This window comes from Antechinus flavipes, chromosome 3, assembly GCF_016432865.1.
Source record: "Antechinus flavipes isolate AdamAnt ecotype Samford, QLD, Australia chromosome 3, AdamAnt_v2, whole genome shotgun sequence".
Classification (NCBI taxonomy): Eukaryota; Metazoa; Chordata; class Mammalia; order Dasyuromorphia; family Dasyuridae; genus Antechinus; species Antechinus flavipes.
The window spans coordinates 622,193,610-622,216,150 of NC_067400.1; the positions used below are offsets into that span (position 1 = coordinate 622,193,610).

The 22,541-nt window shown below is 32.4% G+C and overlaps 2 protein-coding genes across 2 annotated transcripts; both read left to right on the forward strand.

Annotated features, from left to right (window-relative positions):
- The first annotated feature begins 384 nt into the window (after window positions 1-384).
- Window positions 385-1,793, forward strand: LOC127558224 (olfactory receptor 14C36-like). Its single transcript, XM_051991451.1, has one exon. The coding sequence runs from the start codon at window positions 385-387 to the stop codon at window positions 1,318-1,320; it is 936 nt and encodes a 311-aa protein (XP_051847411.1). The 3' UTR covers window positions 1,321-1,793.
- Window positions 1,794-18,072: 16,279 nt separating this feature from the next.
- LOC127558225 (olfactory receptor 14C36-like) lies at window positions 18,073-19,626 on the forward strand. Its single transcript, XM_051991453.1, has one exon. The coding sequence runs from the start codon at window positions 18,688-18,690 to the stop codon at window positions 19,624-19,626; it is 939 nt and encodes a 312-aa protein (XP_051847413.1). The 5' UTR covers window positions 18,073-18,687.
- Window positions 19,627-22,541: the final 2,915 nt, after the last annotated feature.

Sequence of the window (22,541 nt, forward strand, 5' to 3'; positions counted from 1 at the left end):
TAGGTCAGGTACTTGTACTGATGTAGTCACTCACATTAAAGACAATAGGAAGAAAATATAGGGTCTTTGGTAGGATTTTTTCCTTCCCTAAGTATGAAATTTTTTAATAGATGGAATTCCTAGGGGAAGAAATGTCCTTTACTATCAAAGATCTTCATCTCCTACAAAAATCTTAAATTTCTTTCAAAGGGAACCTGTTCAGGGTCACATAATCACTACACACCATGGGTCATGCTGACTGTTTAGGTCTTATGTGGTAAGGATAAAAATGAAATAATTTCTTCTAGCCTTTGCAAATATTTTGTCCTTAATAATTGCTGATTAATGGACTGTTTGGTTTCTTTTTGCCTCTCTAGGTCAATCAGTGGGTCAAAGACTCAGAAAATGTCTAACTTGAACAACTCAATAACTGAATTTCTCCTTATGGAGTTTTCTGATAACAGAGAGCTGCAGATCTTATATTCTTTGCTTTTCTTTCTGATTTACTCAGCAGGCTTGATGGGAAATCTCCTCATTGTCATCATCACCACCATTGACAGGAGACTCCATACCCCTATGTACTTTTTCATTAGGAATCTTTCCATTGTGGATATCTGCTTCATATCAGTAACTGTTCCCCCAGCATCCATTAACTCCCTGGTGAACAACAGGGTTATTTCAGTTACTGGATGTGCAATTCAAATATTTCTGCTAGTCTGGATGGCCTATGTTGAGTACACTTTGCTCACTGTCATGGCCCATGATCGCTATGTTGCCATCTGCCATCCACTTCTTTATCCAGTGATCATGAACTCTCATGCCTGCATGCAGATGACCTTAACCTGCTTGTTCACTGGGATTTTGTATGCAGGTCTCCATACTGGTTTAACATTTCATTTGTCTTTCTGTCAATCCAATGTGATCCACCAGTTCTTCTGTAATATCCCCTCTCTACTCAAGATCTCTTGTTCAGAGATATTCTTCAATTTGATATCTTTATTTGTCTCTGCTCTAGCTCTTGTTGGCTGCTTTGTCTTCATCGTTGTATCATATATTAGAATATTTTCCACTGTGCTTAGATTTCCAGTGAAAGAAGACCAAAGAAAAGCCTTCTCTACTTGCATCCCTCACATCATTGTGGTTTCTTTGTTCCTTATTTCAACCTCTTACATGCACCTACAACCACCTTCAGATTCTGGGTCTATTAAAGATATAATCATTTCAGTATTCTATTCCATAATTCCTCCCTTTTTGAACCCTATTTTATACAGTCTAAGGAATCAGCAGATAAAAGAGGCTATAAGATTAGTAATGAAGAAAAAAAACCTTTTTATTAAATAAAGCATAAATTATATTTCTTTCCTAATGTTATTGATCTTACTTTATTTGTAAATTTAAAATCCCATAAAAGTCTTTTTTTATCTCTCTCTCTGTCTTTCTCTGTCTGTCTTTCTGTGTCTTTTTGTGTATCTCTCTGTCTCTGTCTCTGTTTCTCCTGTGTGTGTCTCTCTCTCTTTCTCTATCTCTTTCTGTCTGTCTCTCTTTCTCCCTCCTTTCTTTTTCCTCCCTGTCTTCCTCCCTCCCTCCTTTCTCTCACTCTGTGTGTGTGTGTGTGTGTGTGTGTGTGTGTGTATAGCATTGTTAGTTTATTAGTTGCTATTTATCTGTAGATGGGTAAAGATGAATCCCTGGTCTATATGAAAAAAAAGTCACTAGAATTGACCTAAATATTATAAATTTCAGTATCATTAATGAGACATATTCACAAATTCCAAATAATATATTTTTTTAGCTCTTCGGTGGCATTTGGCAATTCTGCTTATGATATATAAATGAGGAATGTATAACACATGGTTCAGAGGTTGTTTTTTTCCCCCATGTCAAATTCACATGGATAGTTCTGTTTCCTCAGACCAGGAAGATTTCATCTCAACATAAGGATACTCAACATAAGGATAAGGATTATGCCTGGAGATTAATACTATGTTCTTTTTTTAAGTGACATGAATTTTTGGTATGTGATTGTGATGGAATATAATATACTGTGCTATAAGAAATGATGAGCTGACTAATCTTAGAAAAACATGAAAAAACTTGCATGTATACCTATTTGTGTATAATGGCAATCATCTCAAGGGATAGGAGGAGGGAAGAAAAAAGAAAAATAAGAAAGAGAATTTACTAAATAATTTTAATAAATATTTAAAGGATAACAAGTTATACATAATGGATTTCAGTTTCATGTGTGATCATCTTTTTATTATACTATGCTATGGAAATGCTTGTTTTATTCCAAAAATTAAAATTAGAATTAATTTTTTAAAGTAGTTTCACTTTGAATTTATTATTGTAAATATTTATGGCAAGCTTCATGATATAGAGATTTACAATTAGATAGAACCTTTATATTCTTCTTTGTATATAAAAATATACTTTTTTTCTTTTTAATTGTCTCTCCATTCAATAGCCATACACCTAGTTTACATTCTCTCCAATACTTATGGAATATTTTAATGCTCTCCTAATTGGTTTTTAGGACTCAGAAAAACCATCTTTAAAAATTGACTTCACACAGTTGTTGAATTACTTTATGTAAGGAATTTGTGTAATCATGTCACTCTCCTATTCAAACAGCTTTAATAGCTCCCTGTAGCCTCAGGATCAAATACAAAGTAGAATATGTACACCTTAATGTATCTCACAATCTAATTGTAATCTTCATTGAAGATGGGAAGTAAAATAGCAAGTGGGGGAATCTCAGAATGGTCAGAAAAGCAATTAAATAATTAAAAGTCTAAAAAGAAATAAAGATGGATGTTAGGATAATAAATGGTTGAATTAGAAAACAATAGAATTTGAACAATAGAGTATTTTAAACATCATTAGTAGTTTTTTTTTTTTTTGAAAAGTCAGTAATTGATTTGGAACACAAGAAACAAAATATAGAAAAAATGTTAAAATAAAAAAAAGAAATGTCAGTAGTGATTGAATGAATAACAAAAATTTTCTTTAAAAAATTACTTAAGAAACATTTCTTAAATTTCTTTAATTTTCTCAAATTATTTCTTAGAGTAATACAAATACTGGTCCAAACTCTGAGAAGATAAATATAACAATTTAACCTTTGTTAATTTATGTATTCAATGTCACAAAATTAGATTGTTAAAAATAATTTTGCTGAATTATAGTAGTAATTTGGAAGAACAAAAAATCAAGAATATCAAAGGAAATAATGAAAAAATGTCACACAAAAAGTTTTAGCTGTACTAGATCTTAAAGTGTATCATAAGGCAGCAATTTTTAAAATCATCTGGTATTGGTTAAAAAATAGAAAGGTAAAATAATGGAACAAAGTAAATAGGATTTGAAGTAGCAAAAAATATAGTAACATTGTATTTAGCATGTATAAAAATTTAAGTTTTGGGCATAAGAATTAATTATTTGATAAAAATTGTTAAGAATATGAAAAGCAGTAAGGTAGAAATTGAGCCTTTCACCATTTATTGTTAGGGTTAAAATTGTTTTAAGACTTAGAAATAAAGGGATATAATAAGAAAAAAATCTGAAGAATATGAACTATATTATTTAAGTGACTTCTGGACATGCAAATGATTTGTGAATTCATAAGAGGTAGAGAGCAGAATGAGATGAAATTTTGTACACAAAAATATAGCTGAGATTAGAAGGAAAGCAAAAATTGGAGAAATTTTTATTTTAATTTTTCATTAAAGCTTTTTAATTTTCAAAACATATGCATAGATAATTTTTAATGTTTACTCTGTTGAGGTCTAGATTTGGGGTACCTAAGTGAAATTAGGGTTTAGTTGAGGTCTAGTGACAAATTCAGGGTACAGGGAGTCAAGCAAAGATCTCCTGCAACCCCCTTGGATTCGGCGCAAGGATACGGCGGTAAATGGGGTCTAGTAGTGGCTTGAGTTCCCAATAAAAGCATTTATTGGTCCAGAGAGCTAGATTGATAAAAGAGGTTTATTATTAGGTGAAGATAGAGATAAGGAGAGCTCTGGACAAAGGGTCCAGTGGACAGAGGGTCCTCACATGGATACCATGTTTGGAATCCCTGCACAGAGGAGTTCCCAGCATGGCCTTTTTATAATAGAAGACTTAGCTCGAGGGGCTTTTGGGTGTAGCCCCAAAGTTGGTTCAGATCCAGGTGGGGCTGGGACAAGTCCGGATCTTCTATTGGAATTCAAAGGAACCAGGATTTGTGAGCTAAAGGGAAATTACATTATCAACTAGGAGAGGGTGGGAATCTAGAAAGAAATCTTTCCCTCATCAAGTCTTGCAAAACCTTGTGGTCCAATTTTTTCCTCCCTTTCCCCACTTCTTTTCCTAGACAGTAAGTAATTCAATATGTGTCAAACATTTCCAATTCTTCTGTACATATTTGGAGGAAAACTTTATGTTACCCATATAAAGGTCTTATGTCTTAAATACATACAGATTTTTTTTTCAAATCTATAATTATGCAAGTCTTTCCTCAGTTGATAAATGGTCAAAAGATATAAACAGGAAGTTTTTCAGTGAAGACATCAAGATAATTTATGCTCATATGAACATGCTTCAATTCATTAATGATTAGAGACATGCAAAGTAAATGATTTTGACATGCCATTTTACATCTAATAGATTGTCTAAGATGATAAAAGCAGAAAGTTATAAATGTTGGTGCGGATAAGGAAATTTTTTTCAAATAATAGCTTATTATTTTCATAATGCATGCAAAAATAGCTTTCACTGTTCATCCTTGCAAAAACTTGTATTCCAAATTATTCTGCTTCCCTTTCCCCTGCTCCCTCCCCCAGGCAGCAGGTAATCCAATATACGTAAAACATGATCATGGAATCATGATATGGAAAAAAAAATTGAAAAATGAATTCATTTTTGGAATTATGAACTGATCCAACAATTTTGTAGATCCATCGGGAATTGTGACCAATGAGTTATTATATTATCTACAGCTTTTGTACTATTAATACCACTACCACCTCTATTTCCAAAGATGAGTACTTATAGCATCTCTCTTTGTGTTAGCAAATATTTGGAAAATTTGGGGGAATGGTTGAAAATTGTGATATTTGATTCTCATGAAATGTTTCTGTGCTGTAAGAAATGATGAGTCATTGCTTTTAGAAAAAAAAAAAACAGAAATATTGGAGAGTAAAATGAGCAGAATTGAGAGAATACAATATATAATAATAGCATTTCAGTTTTAAGAACAACTTTAAGTGGCTAAATCATTTTAACAATGACAAATAACCTAAATTAACTACACATGTTATATGAAGGAATGCACACAGAGAAAGATAAAAAAATACAAGTGTATATTGAATAGTTTTACACATATACACATATGTGTCTAATGGTAGCCTTTGCTTGCACAAAAATTACTTTATTATATAATAAAATGGAATAGCAAGTTTAACATAATAAATTTGTAGTTTCATGTCCAATGATTGAAAAATTCTACTCTGTTCATAGAAATTCTTGTTTTATACCATAAATTACAAATAAAGGAGTATTTTCAAAAAGAAAACTATTCGTTCCCTTGAGGCATTTAAACTCTAAGTGAAAGGGAAAAATAAAACAAATTTCAGACACTGGCTAAATGAAAGGCTGAGAAATTCTAAGTTTTCAGGGTATCTGTAGCAAAACCATCCCTAGGTTACATCACTAGTCCAGATAACATGTGAAAGTCTTAGTTTTGTAATTAGTTCAATTGTTTTCTCAGTCTCTATTTTATTTCTTTTGAGTTTCAAAATTTCTAATTTGGTATTTAATTGAAGGTTTTAAATTTGTCATTTTCTAGCTTTTTTAGTTACATGAATAATTCATTGATCTCCTCTTTCTCTTTTTTATTTATGTTGCTATTTAGAGATATAAAATTTTCCCCCAGAATTGTTTCAGCAGCGTCTCACAAGAAGAAATAGACAGACAAAACTATTCTAGTGAGGAACCTCACCCTCCCTCTCTCAGAACTAGATAAATCTAACCACCAAATAAATGAGAAAGAAGTTAAGGATGTAAATAGAATTTTAGGGAAATTATATAGAACAGACTTTGGAGAAAAGTGAATGGGAACAGAAAGAAATCTAATTTTTTTCTCAACAGTACATGTCACATTCAAAAAATTTGAACATATTTTAGGGCATAAAATCTCCCATTAAAGTGCAGAAAGGCAGATATATTAAATATACTCTTTTCAGATCATGATATAATAAATGTATAGGTAATAAAGAGTTACTGAAAGATAGACTAAAAATTAAATGGAAATTAAACAATCTAATCCTGAATGAGTGGATTAAACAATGAATCAGAGAAACAATCAAGGCAGATATATTAAATACACTCTTTTCAGATCATGATACAATAAATGTATATGTAATAAAGAGTTACTGAAATATAGACTAAATTAAATGGAAACTAAATAATCTATTCCTGAATGAGTGGATTAAACAATGAATTAGAGAAACAATCAATGACTTCATCCTAGAGTATGACAATAATAAGACAAAATACCAAAATTTATGAGGTGCAGCCAAACAGTTCTTGGGGAAATTTTTTATATCTCTAGGGACTTACATGAATAAAGTGCATAAATTAATAAATTGGTCATGCATGCAAAGAAAAGAGCTAGAAAAAAGAATAGGTTTAAAATTCCCAATAATGGAAAATTAGAAATTCTGAAAATCAAAAAAGAGCTTAATAAAATTGAAAGTAAGAAAATTATTAAACTAATAAAAAAAACTAAGAATTGATTTTATGAAAAAAACTATTAAATTTTATAAATCTGATTAATTTGATTAAAAAAAACAAAGAAAACCAAATTACCAGTATGAAAAATGAAAAGAATATATTCACCACCACTGGAGAGGAAAATAAATGCATGTGTGCCAATACATAGAAATGTCAATAGATATGACAATATAAGTGAAAGAGACAATATTTACAAAAATATAAATTGTCCAAAGTTTCAGAAAAATAAATGAAACACTAAACCTCACTTTAGAAAATAAAATTGAACAAGACATCAATTAACTTCCTAAAAAAAAAATTTCCAGGGTCAGAGAAGAAAGCTATCTACATCCAGAGAGAGGACTGCATGTAAAACACAATAGAATTTTCACTCTTTTTTTTTATTGTTTGCATTTCTTTCTTTTTGATCTGATTTTTCTTATGCAGGAAGATAATTGTACAAATATGTATACCTATATTGGATTTAACATATATTTCAACATATTTAACATATAATGGATTACTTGCCATCTAGGAAATTTGGAACACAAGATTTTGTAAGGGTCAGTATTGAAAATTTTTCCATGAATATGTTATGAAACTAAAAAGCTTCAATAAAAAAGAATTAAAGAGTAATCTTAGTGCTATACCTAACACAAACAAAACAAAGAAGGAAGATATTCTCTTGTTAAAGAGAGAGAGAGAGAGAGAAAAAGAGAGAGAGAGAGAGAGAGAGAGAGAGAGAGGAGAGAGAGAGAGAGAGAGAGAAATTGCTTTGGAATACTGAACCACTAAGAAGAACCAATCTTTTATAGTTGATCATCACATTCTTGTTGTTTTTGTGTATAATGTATTGGTTATGCTTATTTCTCTTAGCATCAGTTGATATAAATCCAAACCTTTCTAAAATCAGCTTGTTTATCATTTCTTATAGAAATGATACCCTATTGCATTCATGTACTAGACCTACTTCAGCAATTCCATAATTGATGGACATCTACTCATTTTGTAATTCTTTGGTACCACAAAAAGAGCTGCTATAACAGATTTGCATATGTGTGTCCTTTCCCTTCCTTTATAATTTCCTTGGGATACAGACTAAGTAATAGTACTGATGGGTCAAAGGGTATGCATAATTTTATAGCAATTTAAGCATAGTTCCAAATTGCTCTCCAGAATGCTTGGATCATTTCACAACATGAATAATGGATTAATATCCCAGTTGCCTCACATTCCCTCCAAAATTTATCATTATCTTTTGCTGATATCTTAGCCAGTCCAAGAGATTTGCATTTCTCTAATCAATAGTGATTTAGAACATGTTTTATATAATTATAGATATCTCTAATTTCATCATCTGAAAAATGTCTGGCTATATACTTTGACCATTTTTCAATGGGGAATGACTTGTATTCTTATGAATTGGATATAGTTCTTTATATATTTTCAAAATGAAATCTTGGCTGGAAATATTTCCCCCAGCTTTTTATTTCCTTAATCTTGTTTTTGTTAATTTTGTGCAAAAACTGTTTTTTTTGTCAAATAGTGAATTCTTATTCCTGCAGCTGGAGTTTAGAGGTTCACCAAGTACTAGATTGCTATAAGTCTTGATTATTGATCATGTATATTTAATCTGTTCCACTGAGTCACCACTGTATTTAATAGCAAATACCAAATGATTTTGATGGCTGCTGCTTTATAATATTCTTTTAGGTTTTGTACTGCTAAGCTACCATCCTTTGTGTTTTTCCCATTAATTCCTTTGATAATCTTGACCTTTATTCTTCCAGATGAATTTTGTTATTATTTTTTCTTATTCTACAAAATAATTTCTTTGTAGTTTGATTGGTGTGGTACTGAACAAGTAGACCAATTTAGGCAGAATTGCTATTTTTATTATATTAGCTCAGCCTACCCATGAACATTTTATATTTTCCAAATTGTTTAGATCTGACTTTGTGTGAGAAGTTTCTAAGTATATTATCATATTTTCTGCCAAGAGTGATAGTTTCATTTTCTCATTCTCTATTCTAATTCCTGTATTTTTTCTTTTCCTTTTGCTAAATATAATATTTCTAATTTTCTAGATGTCGATCAATGAAGTTGAATAATAATGTTGATAATGGGCATCTTTCTTTCATCCCTGATCTTGTTTGAAATGAGTCTAGCTTCTCTCCATTACAAATAATGATTACTATTGGTTTTAGATACTTATTACTTATTGCTTATTACTTAAAGGAAAGCTTCCTTTATCCCTATGCTCTCTAGTGTTTTCACTAGGAATGCATGCTATTTTGTCAAAACCTTTCTGCATCTATTGAGATTACCATATGATTTCTACTGGTTTTATTATCGATATGATCAATTATGGTAATAGTTTTCCTGATGATGAACCAGCCCTGCATTCCTGGTATAAATCCCACTTGGTCATAGTGTCTTATCCTGCTGATAAATTGCTGTAATGTTTTTTGCTAATATTTGATTTAAAACTTTTGCATCAATATTCATTAAGGAGATTGGTCTGCAATTCCCTTTCTCTGTTTTGGTTCTTCCTAGTTTAGGTATCAGTGACACACTTATGCCATAGAAGGAATTTGGCAGTGCTCCTCTACCTATTTTTTTTTTCAAATAGTTTGCATTGTATTGGAATTGATTGTTCTTTAAATGTTTGGCAGTATTCACTCATGAATCCATTTGGCCCAAGATATTTTTTCTCAGTCTTAGATATTTTTCTTATTCTTTCAAGTCATTAATGACTTGTTCAATTTCTTATTCTAAAATGGTATGTTTAAATAATTTATTTCCTCTTCTTTTAATCTGGGCAATTTATATTTTTGTAAATATCCATCCATTTTGGTTAGATTGTCAGATATGCTGCCATACAATTGGCAAAATAGCTCCTAATTATTACGTTAGTTTCTTTGTCATTGGCAAGTTCACTCTTTTCATTTTTAATGCCGATAATTTGGTTTTTTCTTTCCTTTTTCTAATCAAATTAACCAAAGCTTTTTCAATTTTGTTGTTTTTTTATAAACCCAACTCTTAGTTTTATTTATTAATTCAATAGCTTTTTTAGCTTCAATTTTATTAATCTCTCCTTTGAGTTTTAGAATTTTTAATTTGGTATTTAATTGGAGAGATTTATTTTGTTCTTTTTCTAGTTTTGTTAGTTGCATACCCAATTCATTGATCTCTTTCTCTCTTTTATTCATGTATCAATTTACAGCTTTAAACCTTCTCCTAAGAACTGTTTTGGCTATATTCCATAAGTTTTGCCTTGTTGTCTCATTATTGTTCTTCTCTGGAAGGAAATCATGTATAGTTTCTGTGATTTGTTTTTTTACCTACTCATTTTTTAAAAATTAGATTATTTAATTTTGAATTGGTTCTTAGTTTATTTTTCTCTGCCCCTTTATTAAATATAATTTTATGCATCATGGTCTGAAAAAGAAATATTTGCTGTTTCTGTCTTTCTTTATTTGATTATGAGGTTTTTATGCTGTAATACATGATCATTTTTTGTGTAGGTGCCATATACTAAAGAGAAAAAGTGTATTTCTTTTGGTTCTTATTCAGTTTTATCCAGAGGTCTATTATATTCAGGTTTTCTTTTTTTTTAATAACTTTTTATTGACAGTATATATGCATGGGTAATTTTTTACATTATCCCTTGCACTCACTTCTGTTCCGACTTTTCCCATCCTTCCCTACATTCCCTCCCCTAGATGGCAGGCAGTCTTATACATGTTAAATATGTCACAGTATATCCTAGATACAATATGTGTATGCAAAACCTAACAGTTCTCTTGTTGCACAGGAAGATTTCAATTCAGAAGATAAAAATAAGCTGAGAAGAAAAACATGCAAACAGTTCACACTCATTTCCCAGTGTTCCTTCTCTGGGTGAGGCTGATTCTGTCCATCACTGATCAACTGGAACTGAATTAGATCTTCTCTTTCTTGAAGATATCTACTTCCATCAGAATACATCCTCAGAGAGTTGTTGAAGTGTATAATGATATCCTGGTTCTGCTCATTTCACTCAGCATCATTTCATGTAAGTATTTTCAAGTCTTTCTGTATTCATCCTGCTGGTCATTTCTTACAGAACAATAATAATATAAAATTTCTCCTTATTACCACTTTGGCTGCATCCCACACATTTTGGTATGATGTCTCTTTATTGTCATTTTCTTGGGTGAAGTTATTAATTATGTTTATGATTTACTGTTTCACCCAATCATTCTTTAGTATGAGATTATTTAGTTTCCAAATTTTTTTGTCTATTTTCCCCTGACTTTTTATTGAATATAATTTTCAATGTTTCGTGGTCTGAAAAGGATGCATTTACTATGTCTACCTTACTGCATTTGAGTTTAAGGTTTTTATGTCCTAATATATGGTCAATTTTTGCATATGTTCCATGAACTGCTGAGAAAAAGTGTACTTTTTTCTGTCTCCATTTAGTTCTCTCCAAAAAACTTTCTATCATATCTAACTTTTCTAGTATTCTATTTCCCTCTTTGACTTCTTTCTTATTTATTTTGTGGTTTGATTTATCTAATTATTTGACTTTTCTTCTCAGGTTATTTTTACCTTCTGAATCGAATTCTTCCTGTGCAACAAGAGAACTGTTAGGTTCTGCACACATATATTATATCTAGGATATACTATAACATATTTAACATGTATAAGATTTATTAGATAAATCAAATTCTGAGAGTACAAGGTTGAGATCTCCCACGCTTATAGTTTTGCTGTCTATTTCTTCTTGCAGCTCTCTTAATTTCTCTTTTAAGAATTTAGATACTACACCATGTGGTGCATACATATTTAATATTGATATTGCTTCATTATCTATTCTATCCTTGAGCAAGATATAGTGCCCTTCCTTATCTCTTTTACTTAGATCAATTTTTACTTTTTGTAATGTTCTTCTCTAAAATATAATGTTTCCCGGGAACAGGTTTCTTGCGGGGCTTCTGGAGGCAGCTTTCCTTTCAGTTCAGTGTAATCACTCCAAATGCAGTCAAGAGTTAAAATCCAAATCCTTTATTGTCTCCTTCAAAATAGCCCAGTTACCTTTTTTAGAGTCCTATCTCTTGGTTCTGAGAGCTTTTGCAGCTAGTCCTTTGTCTCTGCTAGCTTTAGCCTCTTTTCCTCCAAATCTCCAGCCAGAACAAAGGTGGAAGTTGGAATGAATCTGACTCCGCCTCTGACAGTGGGCTTGTGAGCTTTCCTAAGTGCATCCTGGTTGAGACTCCTAGCTTATACATGCTCTCTTGAAAGTGTGAATCTTGTGGAACTCTTAATAAGTACTAAGTACATTTAGAGAACTGTTAAGCACCCTGATGAACAATCATTGCCTCTATCAATTCCACTGACTTAGCACCTTGTAAGAATCATGCTTGATCTGAGATCAGGATAGCTACCCCTGCTTTTTTGACTTCACCTGAAGCATAGTAGGTTCTGCTTCAATCTTTTACTTTCACTCTGTATGAATCGCCCTGCTTCCAGTGTGTTTCCTGTAAAGGACATATTGTAGGATTCTGGCTTTTAATCCAGTCTGCTAACCACTTCTCTTTATGGGGGAGTTTACCCCATTTATGGTTAAAATTACCAATTCTATATTACTTGCCATTTTGTTAACCCCAGCTTAAACTTTTCTCCTTTGCTTACCCCTTACTCCCCTCCCCAGTATTAAACTTGTGAGCACCACTTGCTTCTCACAGCCCTCCCTTTTTAGTATCCCTGCCCCCCAATCTTAGAGTTCCTCCCCCTATCTTACTCCTTTTCCTCACAATTTTTGTATTCACTTCCACTTAGCTTATTCTTTCCCTTTTCACTTTTCCCCTTCCATTTTTCAATAAGGTGGGAGAAGTTTTACCATAAATTGAATATGTCTAAAATTTTTCTCTTTAAACCAATCCTGATGGCAGTAAGATACACACTATATTCATCCCCCTCCATTCTTTCTCTCAGATATAATAGGTGGAACACACCCAACAAATAGAACATATCTCATGTAGGATGGAGCACAGAACCATGGATTTAAGGAAGCAAGGAATCCTATGAGTAAGAATAAGGAGATCCAAAGTCAAAATTATTATCTTCATACATCATACCAATGTTTTCTTTGGTTTAAACTTGCTGCTCAGTTATTTTTCAATTGTCTTACTTTTTTTCATGCCAATGAAATCTTGCCAAAGATACTGGAATCCTTTCTCATCATCTTCTCTATCCCATTTTACAGATGAGGAAATTGAGGCAAATAGGATAAAGTGACTTGCCCAGAATCATAGAGCTAGCAAATGTTTGAGGCCTTTTTAAATGAAGAACTGTGAGTCTTTCCAGTTTCAAACCCAGTGCTCTAACCATGTTCCATCAATCTGCCCAGTTTAAAATTAGGGTCAATATTATGGCTCTTAATATTTGTGGCAGCCCTCTTTGTAGTGGCCAGAAACTGGAAACTGAGTGGATGTCCATCAGTTGGAGAATGGCTGAATAAATTGTGGTGTATGAATATTATGGAATATTATTGTTCGGTAAGAAATGACTTGCCGGATGATTTCAGAAAGGCCTGCAGAGACTTACATGAACTGATGCTGAGTGAAATAAGCAGGAACAGGAGATCATTATATACTTCAACAACAATACTATATGATGATCAATTCTGATGGACCTGGCCATCTTCAACAATGAGATGAACCAAATCAGTTCCAATGGAGCAGTAATGAACCGAACCAGCTACACCCAGCAAAAGAACTCTGGGAGACGACTAAGAACCATTACATTGAATTCCCGATCCCTATATTTTTGCCCACCTGCATTTTTTATTTCCTTCACAGGCTAATTGTACAATATTTCAGAGTCCGATTCTTTTTGAACAGCAAAATAACAGTTTGGACATGTATACTTATTTTGTATTTAATTTATACTTTAATATATTTAACATGTATTGGTCATCCTGCCATCTAAGGGAAGGAGTGGGGGTAAGGAGGGGAAAAATTGGAACAAAAAGTTTGGCAATTGTCAATGCTATAAAATTACCCATGCATATAACTTGTAAGTAAAAAACTATTAAAATAAATAAATAAATAAAAATAATAATAATAATTATATATATATATATATATATATATATATATATATATAATATATATATATAATATATATATATATATATATATATATTATGGCTCTTAAACTCCATGTTACTCACATCTCTTTAGATATAAGCAGCTTATTTTAAAAGAAAAATGATGAGTAAAATTTAAGTTATTCAAAGCTCCCACTAAGAATATACTTAAGATTTAGGCAAAAGGTTTGAAAAGTGCTTAATAAACATTTGTTGATTGATTTCATCCTGGTTTCCATGGATATACATGAGCTTCCTTTTTTATCATAGCATTCTTCTGCTTTATTTTCTAATTCTCAGTCCTTATTCTCTCTTCTCTCCCAACCTGAATAGCCATGATCTTGATCACCTTTTGGGGGGAAGTTATCTCAGTCTCTAGAATTGTTAGAAGGCCTTCATATAAAGTGGAGTAATATAGAATGAAAAGGGAAAGAGGTTGGAGTCAGTTTATGACATTTTCAAAATGAAATGGAAGAATTCACATCTTATCCAGGAGGTACCAGGGAGCCCTTTGAATTTATTGAAAGAGATTACAATAATCTCAATTTTTGTTTACAGAAAATCACTTTGGTAGCTAAATGGTGTATGGACTGGAGAAAGGATACACTAGCTATCAGGAGACCATTTGTGACATTACTTTTATAGCATTGACAAGAGTTGATAAGAATATGAATTTGGATGGTGGTTGTATTGATAAGAAAAAAAGGACAATGATTTGAAAATGATGGGCAAGACTTTGCAACTGAGTGGATATGGTGGGTAAAAGCAAATGAGGTATCAAAGATGACTCTAAGTGTAATGATAACAATGATGTTATTTTCAACGGGAATATGGAAGTTTAGGGGAAATTTGAGTTGGAAGGGAAAAATCACAAGTACCAATACAGACACTGAAATTTAAATACCTTTGAGACATCAATTTAAAATGTTCAAAAAGTAATTGTTTCAGTTAGATTTGGAAATGGAAGCCTATAGATATATGGGAATTCATCATAAAAGGAGGTGATCATGCCCTCTCTGATTTCTCAGGAAGGGCGATGAAAACACCAAAGGAAAATGAGAAATCAAATCAGATTAGCGGGTTTCTGAATGGTCTCACTTGAAACAGGTATACATAAATCTATCAACATGGGAGGTATCACACATAATTACAAAAAGTACATAAGTACATATTAGTGATGTAACAAATAACAGGAATCAACATGAGGAATTCTCCATGTCTGTAAGTCCTAGAAATAGTCCAAAACCAATCTATTGTCCATTACTTCACATGTATATAGGGAATTCAATGATTCCTGCAAGTTTTGAAATGCTGTCATAGTCTCATCATGTATCAGGGAATCCAATGATTCCTGCTGCTTTTGAAGTTCTGCAACAGTCTTATCAACAATTTTTTTATCTCAGGAAATCCAAGGATTCCTGCTGTTTCTGAAATTCTGTAACAGCATCATTATCAGCCATGCTCTTTCAGTGTCAGAGGTTTCTTAGGTCTTCTCCTTCGTTTTGAGGTTTTTCTCTTTTTTCTGTCTCTCTCCAGGTGCTATTGGCACCCATGTGATTCCTTCTCCATCTGTAGTAATACAGGCAAACCCTTTCTGCCAAGCAGTTAATCTATCTAGTCCCTTCTATTGATCACTTTCTAAATCTCTCCTCATCATCTGGAAATTACATTGGAGCTGCTTGCACTGGACATTGCCCTTCTGTTGGGTTAAAAAGGCCTATATTCTCTCTCCAATTGTAATCTCTTTCTCCCATCTGATTGCTTTTTGGTTGATTGATCACATAATGCCTTTCTTCCATCTGATTACTTTTTGGCTGATTGATCATGTAATCCCCTTCTCCCATCTGATTGCTTCTTTGCTGATCGATCGTATCAGAGTCCTGAACTTCTAAAGACTCTCTGGGTATAACCTCAGCTGTCATCATGCTCCACCAGTTTTTTGTTTGAGGTCTTGGAGTTGCAAGCTGTTTTATTAGTTTTATTAGTGTTAAACAACACATTAGACCCTAAGATCAAATGAGAAATATAAAAGAAGATGAGTGCTTAACAGAATAGAGAACACAAGAACAAGATAAAGCACACCATTTTCCTCTTGGTAGAAGGTTGTTGAATTATGGGTTTCAAATGTTTTCTCATCTCCCAGATGTCATCATTTTATAGGTCCATTTCCTTAACTTAATTTCCTGTAAAAAGAAATATCTCAAAAAATATTTTACCAAAAATTTTTGGTTTTTTTTTTGCCTGTGTGTCAATCAAAGCCATAACCATAGTCCCAGTATATCTGTATCAATTGTGCTAACAAGCTAAATAGTCCTCAGGACATTTGATTCTCTGCTATTCTGCCTTTTGAAGAATGGAGGAAGGGGACTTATTCCAATCTCTTGAGGGATGTTGAGAGATAGTGACTCATACAACTATAATACATATCCACTCCCATGAACATTAATTAACATTTCTTGAACTCCAACACAGTGCACCTGAGAGAACTTTTTTTGGCACTTTCTCTTTTCTACCCAGAGAATAATTACCTCAGGGTATTTGGCTGTCCGTATTTGGCTGAAGAGCAGAGATATTGTCCCAACAGAGATGCAAGGGATGTCCAACAAAGGTGAAATTGGCCTTATGGGGCCATTTTGTCAAAAATACTATCTAACTATAACTACAAATACAGTGGGGAAAATTGAGGGGAAACCTGCTTCCCAGACAAGAAAAAGAACAGAAATATCACAACTAGAAAAGAATGGAAATTTTATAATTTTCTGCCAATCCAGCCTGTGCTGAGGGGAATTCTAGACATCTTTCTGTGGCAGAGAAATTCAGTAATATCATCTCTGAGCAGTTCACATTGCAAAAGCTAACAGCAAGGAGACTTGTTTTTTTTTAAGGTTAGTTACAGTGGTTTTGAATGGAATGCTTCCCCCCTTCCATTTTCTTTTATTTTTTTCCTCCCTTTCTCTTTCTCTGCATCCTTCCTTCCTTTCTTCATTCTTTTGTTCCTGCGTTTGTTCCTTCCTTCTTTTCTTTCTCCTTTCCTTCCTTCATCTCTACATTCATCCTTCCCTACCCCTTCTTTCTTTTTCTACCACTGTATACATCCTTCTTTTTAAACATTTCTCTACTTTCTGGTAAAGAAGTGAATATACAAATGTTTAGTATATTTTGTGCTAGCTTTTCAATGGTTGGGGAAGGATAAGGAAAGTGGGACAAAATTCAAAACAAAAAGAAAAAAGGACATAGACATACACTCGTGATTACAAATGTAAGTATTCAACATAACCCAAAAAATGTAGCTCCCATGTCAGAATCTGATTGGTACTCCTCTCAAAGTTATATTTTGAATGATTAGGAGATGCTCTCAGAAAAACCTGGAAAGACTTCTATGAACTAATACAAGATGGCATGTATTTTGTAAAGTAACAGCAATATTTTAAGATAATTATCTGTGAATGACATAACTTTTCTCACTATTAGAACAATCCAAGACAACTCTAAAGGACTTATGATTAAAATGCTCTTTTCCCCCAGAAAATGAACTGATAGTATCAGTATATATATTACTTTTTATTTTTGGGGCTATGTTTTCTTTCACAACATGATTACTATAGAAATATTATGCATGACTATGCATGTGTAATATATTTTTAATTTCTTGCATTATCAATGGAGTAATGGTAGTGGAAAGTGAAGAACAAAAAGAATCTGGAACTTAGAATTTTTAAAAAGAATGTTAAACATTGTTTTTACATCTCACTTGAGAAAGATAAAATACTAAATAAGAAAAAAAATTAAAATGTTTTCATGGAAAACTAATGACCAAGAAATATCTGCCTATCTTTCAAAGAGCTACATCTTTGACCTTGAAAATTTTCTTCGGAGAAGTTGTGGATAGAAGTGAGAGCGATGGAGTATCAGAACAGTACAATTTCTTGGATACTATTTCATGTGAAACAAGGGTAGAGCTTAATAAACCAGTCAGTTTTCTTCTGATGCATCTGAATGGTAGAAAATTGAAGTGACCAGCACATGTCCAGCTATGGTGAAAATTAGATAAAATGAGACAATTCATAAGAGCAGAAAGTATGATAGATCAAATCAGCAGATTTGGTTCTTGAACAAAGAAAATATCTTGTTACATATGTTTCTCATTCATTTGCAATTCTTTCTTTCAGTCAGTGGAAGACTCTGTATAGGGCATTGGTAGGATGAGAGATTGTGGTCCCTTTCTTCACTGCCAGTGAAAGCAACCAGTATTTTTGAAGCTGTCTTTTTAAACTTCTGACTTTCTCTTTTAAACTGTTCACAGCTATTAGTGAAAGTGAGATGACCATGGAAAAGGAATATAAAGAGAGGCTAAGACAACATTTCAGAGGACTTAAAAATTAAAGATCACCAATTTCCTTCTTGGCTTCTAACCTAGGTCAGGTACTTGTACTGATGTAGTCACTCACAGATAATCATTAAAAACAATAGGAAGAAAATATAGGGTCTTTGGTAGGATTTTTTCCTTCCATAAGTATGCATTTTTTTAATAGATGGAATTCCTAGGGGAAGAAATTTCCTTTACCATCAAAGATCTTCATCTCCCACAAAAATCTTAATAAGTTTCTTTCAAAGGGAACCTGTTCAGGGTCACATAGTCACTACATACCATGGGTCATGCTGCCTGTTTAGGTCTTATGTGGTAAGGATAAAAATGAAATAATTTCTTCTAGCCTTTGCAAATATTTTGCCCTTAATGACTGCTGATTAATGGACTGTTTGATTTTTTTTTTTTTTTTTGCCTCTCTAGGTCACTCACTGGATGAAAGAATCAGAAAATGTCTAACTTGAACAACTCAATAACTGAATTTCTCCTTATGGAGTTTTCTGACAACAGAGAGCTGCAGATCTTATATTCTTTGCTTTTCTTTCTCATTTACTCAGCAGGCCTGATGGGAAATCTCCTCATTGTCATCATCATCACCATTGACAGGAGACTCCATACCCCTATGTACTTTTTCATTAGGAATCTTTCCATTGTGGATATCTGCTTCATATCAGTAACTGTTCCCCCAGCATCCATTAACTCCCTGGTGAACAACAGGGTTATTTCAGTTACTGGATGCGCAATTCAGATATTTCTGCTAGTCTGGATGGCCTATGTTGAGTACACTTTGCTCACTGTCATGGCCCGTGATCGCTATGTTGCCATCTGCCATCCACTTCTTTACCCAGTGATCATGAACCCTCGTGCCTGCATGCAGATGACCTTAACCTGCTTGTTCACTGGGATTTTGTATGCAGGTCTCCATACTGGTTTAACATTTCAATTGTCTTTTTGCAATTCCAATGTGATCCACCAGTTCTTCTGTGATATCCCCTCTCTACTCAAGATTTCTTGTTCAGAGATATTCTTCAATTTGATATCTTTATTTGCCTCTGCTCTAGCACTTGTTGGCTGCTTTGTCTTCATCATTGTATCATATATTCGAATATTTTCCACTGTGCTTAGATTTCCAGTGAAAGAAGACCAAAGAAAAGCCTTCTCTACTTGCATCCCTCACATCATTGTGGTTTCTTTGTTCCTTATTTCAACCTCTTACGTGCACCTACAGCCACCTTCAGACTCTGGGTCTATTAAAGATATAATCATTTCAGTATTCTATTCCATAATTCCTCCCTTTCTGAACCCTATTTTATACAGCCTAAGGAATCAGCAGATAAAAGAGGCTTTAAGATTAGTAATGAAGAAAAAAATTTTTTTAAATAAAGCATAAATTATATTTCTTTCCTAATGTTATTGATCTTACTTCATTTGTAAATTTAAAATCCCACAAAAATGTTTTTTTTCTTTCTCTTCATCTCTGTTTCTGTCTTTGTCTGTCTTTCTGTGTGTTTCTCTGTATCTCTATCTCTGTTTCTTTCTCTCTCTCTCTCTCTTTCTCCCTTTTCCTTCCTGCCTTCCTCCCTCCCTTCTTCTCTCTCACTCTGTGTGTGTGTGTGTGTGTGTAGCATTCTGTTAGTTTATTTTGCTATTTATCTGTAGATGGATAAAGATGAATCCCTGGTCTATATGAAAAAAGTCACTAGAATTGACTTAGATATTATAAATTTCAGTATCATTAATAAGACATTCACAAATTCCGAATAATATAATTTTTTTAGCTGTTTGGTGGCATTTGGCAATTCTGCTTATGATATATAAATGAGGAATATATAACACATGTGGTTGAGAAGTTGTTTTTCTCCCATGTCAAATTCACATGGATAATTTTGTTCCCTCAAGACCAGGAAGATTTCATCTCAACATGAGGATACTAGGAGTATGCCTGGAGAGTAATGCTATGTTCTTTTTTTAAATGACATGAATTTTTGGTGTATGATTATGATGGAATATAATATACTGTGCTATAAGACATGCTGAGCTCAATAATCTTAGAAAATATGAAAAAACTTGCATGCATACCTATTTGTGTATAATGATCATCATCTCTAGGGGAGGGAGGAGGGAAGAAAAAAAGAAAAATAAGAAAGAGACTTTACTAGATAATTTTATTAAATATTTAAAGGATAACAAGTTATACATAAGGGATTTCTAGTTTCATGTATGATCATCTTTTTATTATACTATGCTATCGAAATGTTTGTTTTATTCCAAAAATTAAAATTAGAATAATTTTTTAAAATAGTTTCATTTTGAATTTATTATTAAAAGTGTTTATGACAAACTTCATGAAATAGATTTACAATTAGTTAGAACCTTTATATTCTTCTTTGTATATGGAAATATACTTTTTTTCTTTTTAACTGTCTCTCCATTCAATAGCCATACCCCTAGTTTACATTCTCTCCAATACTTGTGGAATATTTTAATGCTCTCCTAATTGGTTTTTAGGACTCAGAAATACCATCTTTAAAAAATGGACTTGTCATTTTTTACACAGTTGTTGAATTATTTTATGTAAGGAATTTGCATAATAATGTCACTCTCCTATTTAGAAAGCTTTAATAGCTCCATGTAGCATTAGGGATCAAATACAAATTAGAATATGTACACCTTAATTGTGAGAGTCTCTCACAATCTAATTGTAATCTTTGTTGAAGATGGGAAGTAAAATAGCAAGCAAATGGGGGAATCTCAGAATGATCAGAAGAGCAATAAAATAATTAAAAGTCTAAAAAGAAATAAAGATGGATGTAGGATAATAAATGGTTGAATTAGAGAGAAAAAATAGAAGGTAAACAATAGAGATTTTAGACAATATTAGTAGTTTTTTTGGAAAAGTCAGTAATTGATTTGGAACACAAGAAGCAACATACAGAAGAAAAATGTTTTAAAATATGAAATGTCAGTAGTGATTGGATGAATAAAAAATAATTTTCTTTAAAAAATTGCTTAAGAAATATTTCTTTGGATGCCCATCAATTGGAGAATGGTTGGGTAAATTGTGGTATATGAATGTTATGGAATATTATTGCTCTGTAAGGAATGACCAGCAGGATGAATACAGAGAGGCTTGGAGAGACCTACATGGACTGATGCTAAGTGAGATGAGCAGAATCAGGAGATCATTATACACTTTGACAATGATATTGTATGAGGATGTATTCTGATGGAAGTGGATTTCTCTGACAAAGAGACTTAACTGAGTTTCATTGGATAAATGATGGACAGAAACAGCTACACCCAAAGAAGGAATACTGGGAAATGAATGTGAACTATTTGATTTTTGATTTTCTTCCCGAGTTATTTTTACCTTCTGAATCCAATTCTCCCTGTGCAGCGGGAGAACTGTTTGGTTCTGCAAATATGTATTGTATCTAGGATATACTGCAACATATTTAACATATATAGGACTGCTTGCCATCTTGGGGGGGGGAGGAGGGAGGAGGGGAAAAAGCGAAACATAAGTGATTACAAGGGATAATGCTGTGTAAAAATTATCCTGGCATGGATTCTGTCAATACAAAGTTATTATTAAATAAAATTAAATTTAAAAAAAAAGAAATATTTCTTAAATTTCTTTGATTTTTTCAAATTATTTCTTAGAGTAATACAAACACTGGTCCAAACTCTGAGAAGACAAAAGCAACAAAATGAGAAATGATAAATACAACAATTTAACCTTTGTTAATTTATATATTCAATGCACACAGTTAGATTGTTAAAAGTAATTTTAGTGAATAATATGATAAATTTAGAATATAATTTGGAAGAACAAAAAATCAAGAATATCAAAGGAAATAATGAAAAAATGTAATAAGTTTTAGCTGTCCTAGATCTTAAACTGTATCATAAGGCAACAATTCTTAAAATCATCTGATATTGGTTAAAAATTAGAAAGGTTAAATAATGGAGCAAAGTAGACAGGATCTGAAGCAACAAATAAATATAGTAACATTGTATTTAACATGTATAAAAATTTAAGTTTTGGGTATAAGAATTAATTATTTGATAAAATTGTTAAGAATATGAAAAGCAGTAAGGTAGAAATTTAATACTGATTAAAGCCTTTCACCATTTATTGTTAGGGTTAAAATTGTTTTAAGACCTAGAAATAAAGGGAGATAGTAAGAAAAAAATCTAAAGAATATGAACTATATTACTCAAGTGACTTCTGGACATTCAAATGATTTGTGAATTAATAAGAGGTAGAGAGCAGAATTGGATGAAATTTTGTACACAGAAAAA

What these genes read in the sequence shown, in the direction of transcription:
- LOC127558225 (XM_051991453.1), top strand. Translation starts at nt 18,688, where the DNA reads ATGTCTAACTTGAACAACTCAATAACTGAATTTCTCCTTATGGAGTTT.
- LOC127558224 (XM_051991451.1), top strand. Translation starts at nt 385, where the DNA reads ATGTCTAACTTGAACAACTCAATAACTGAATTTCTCCTTATGGAGTTT.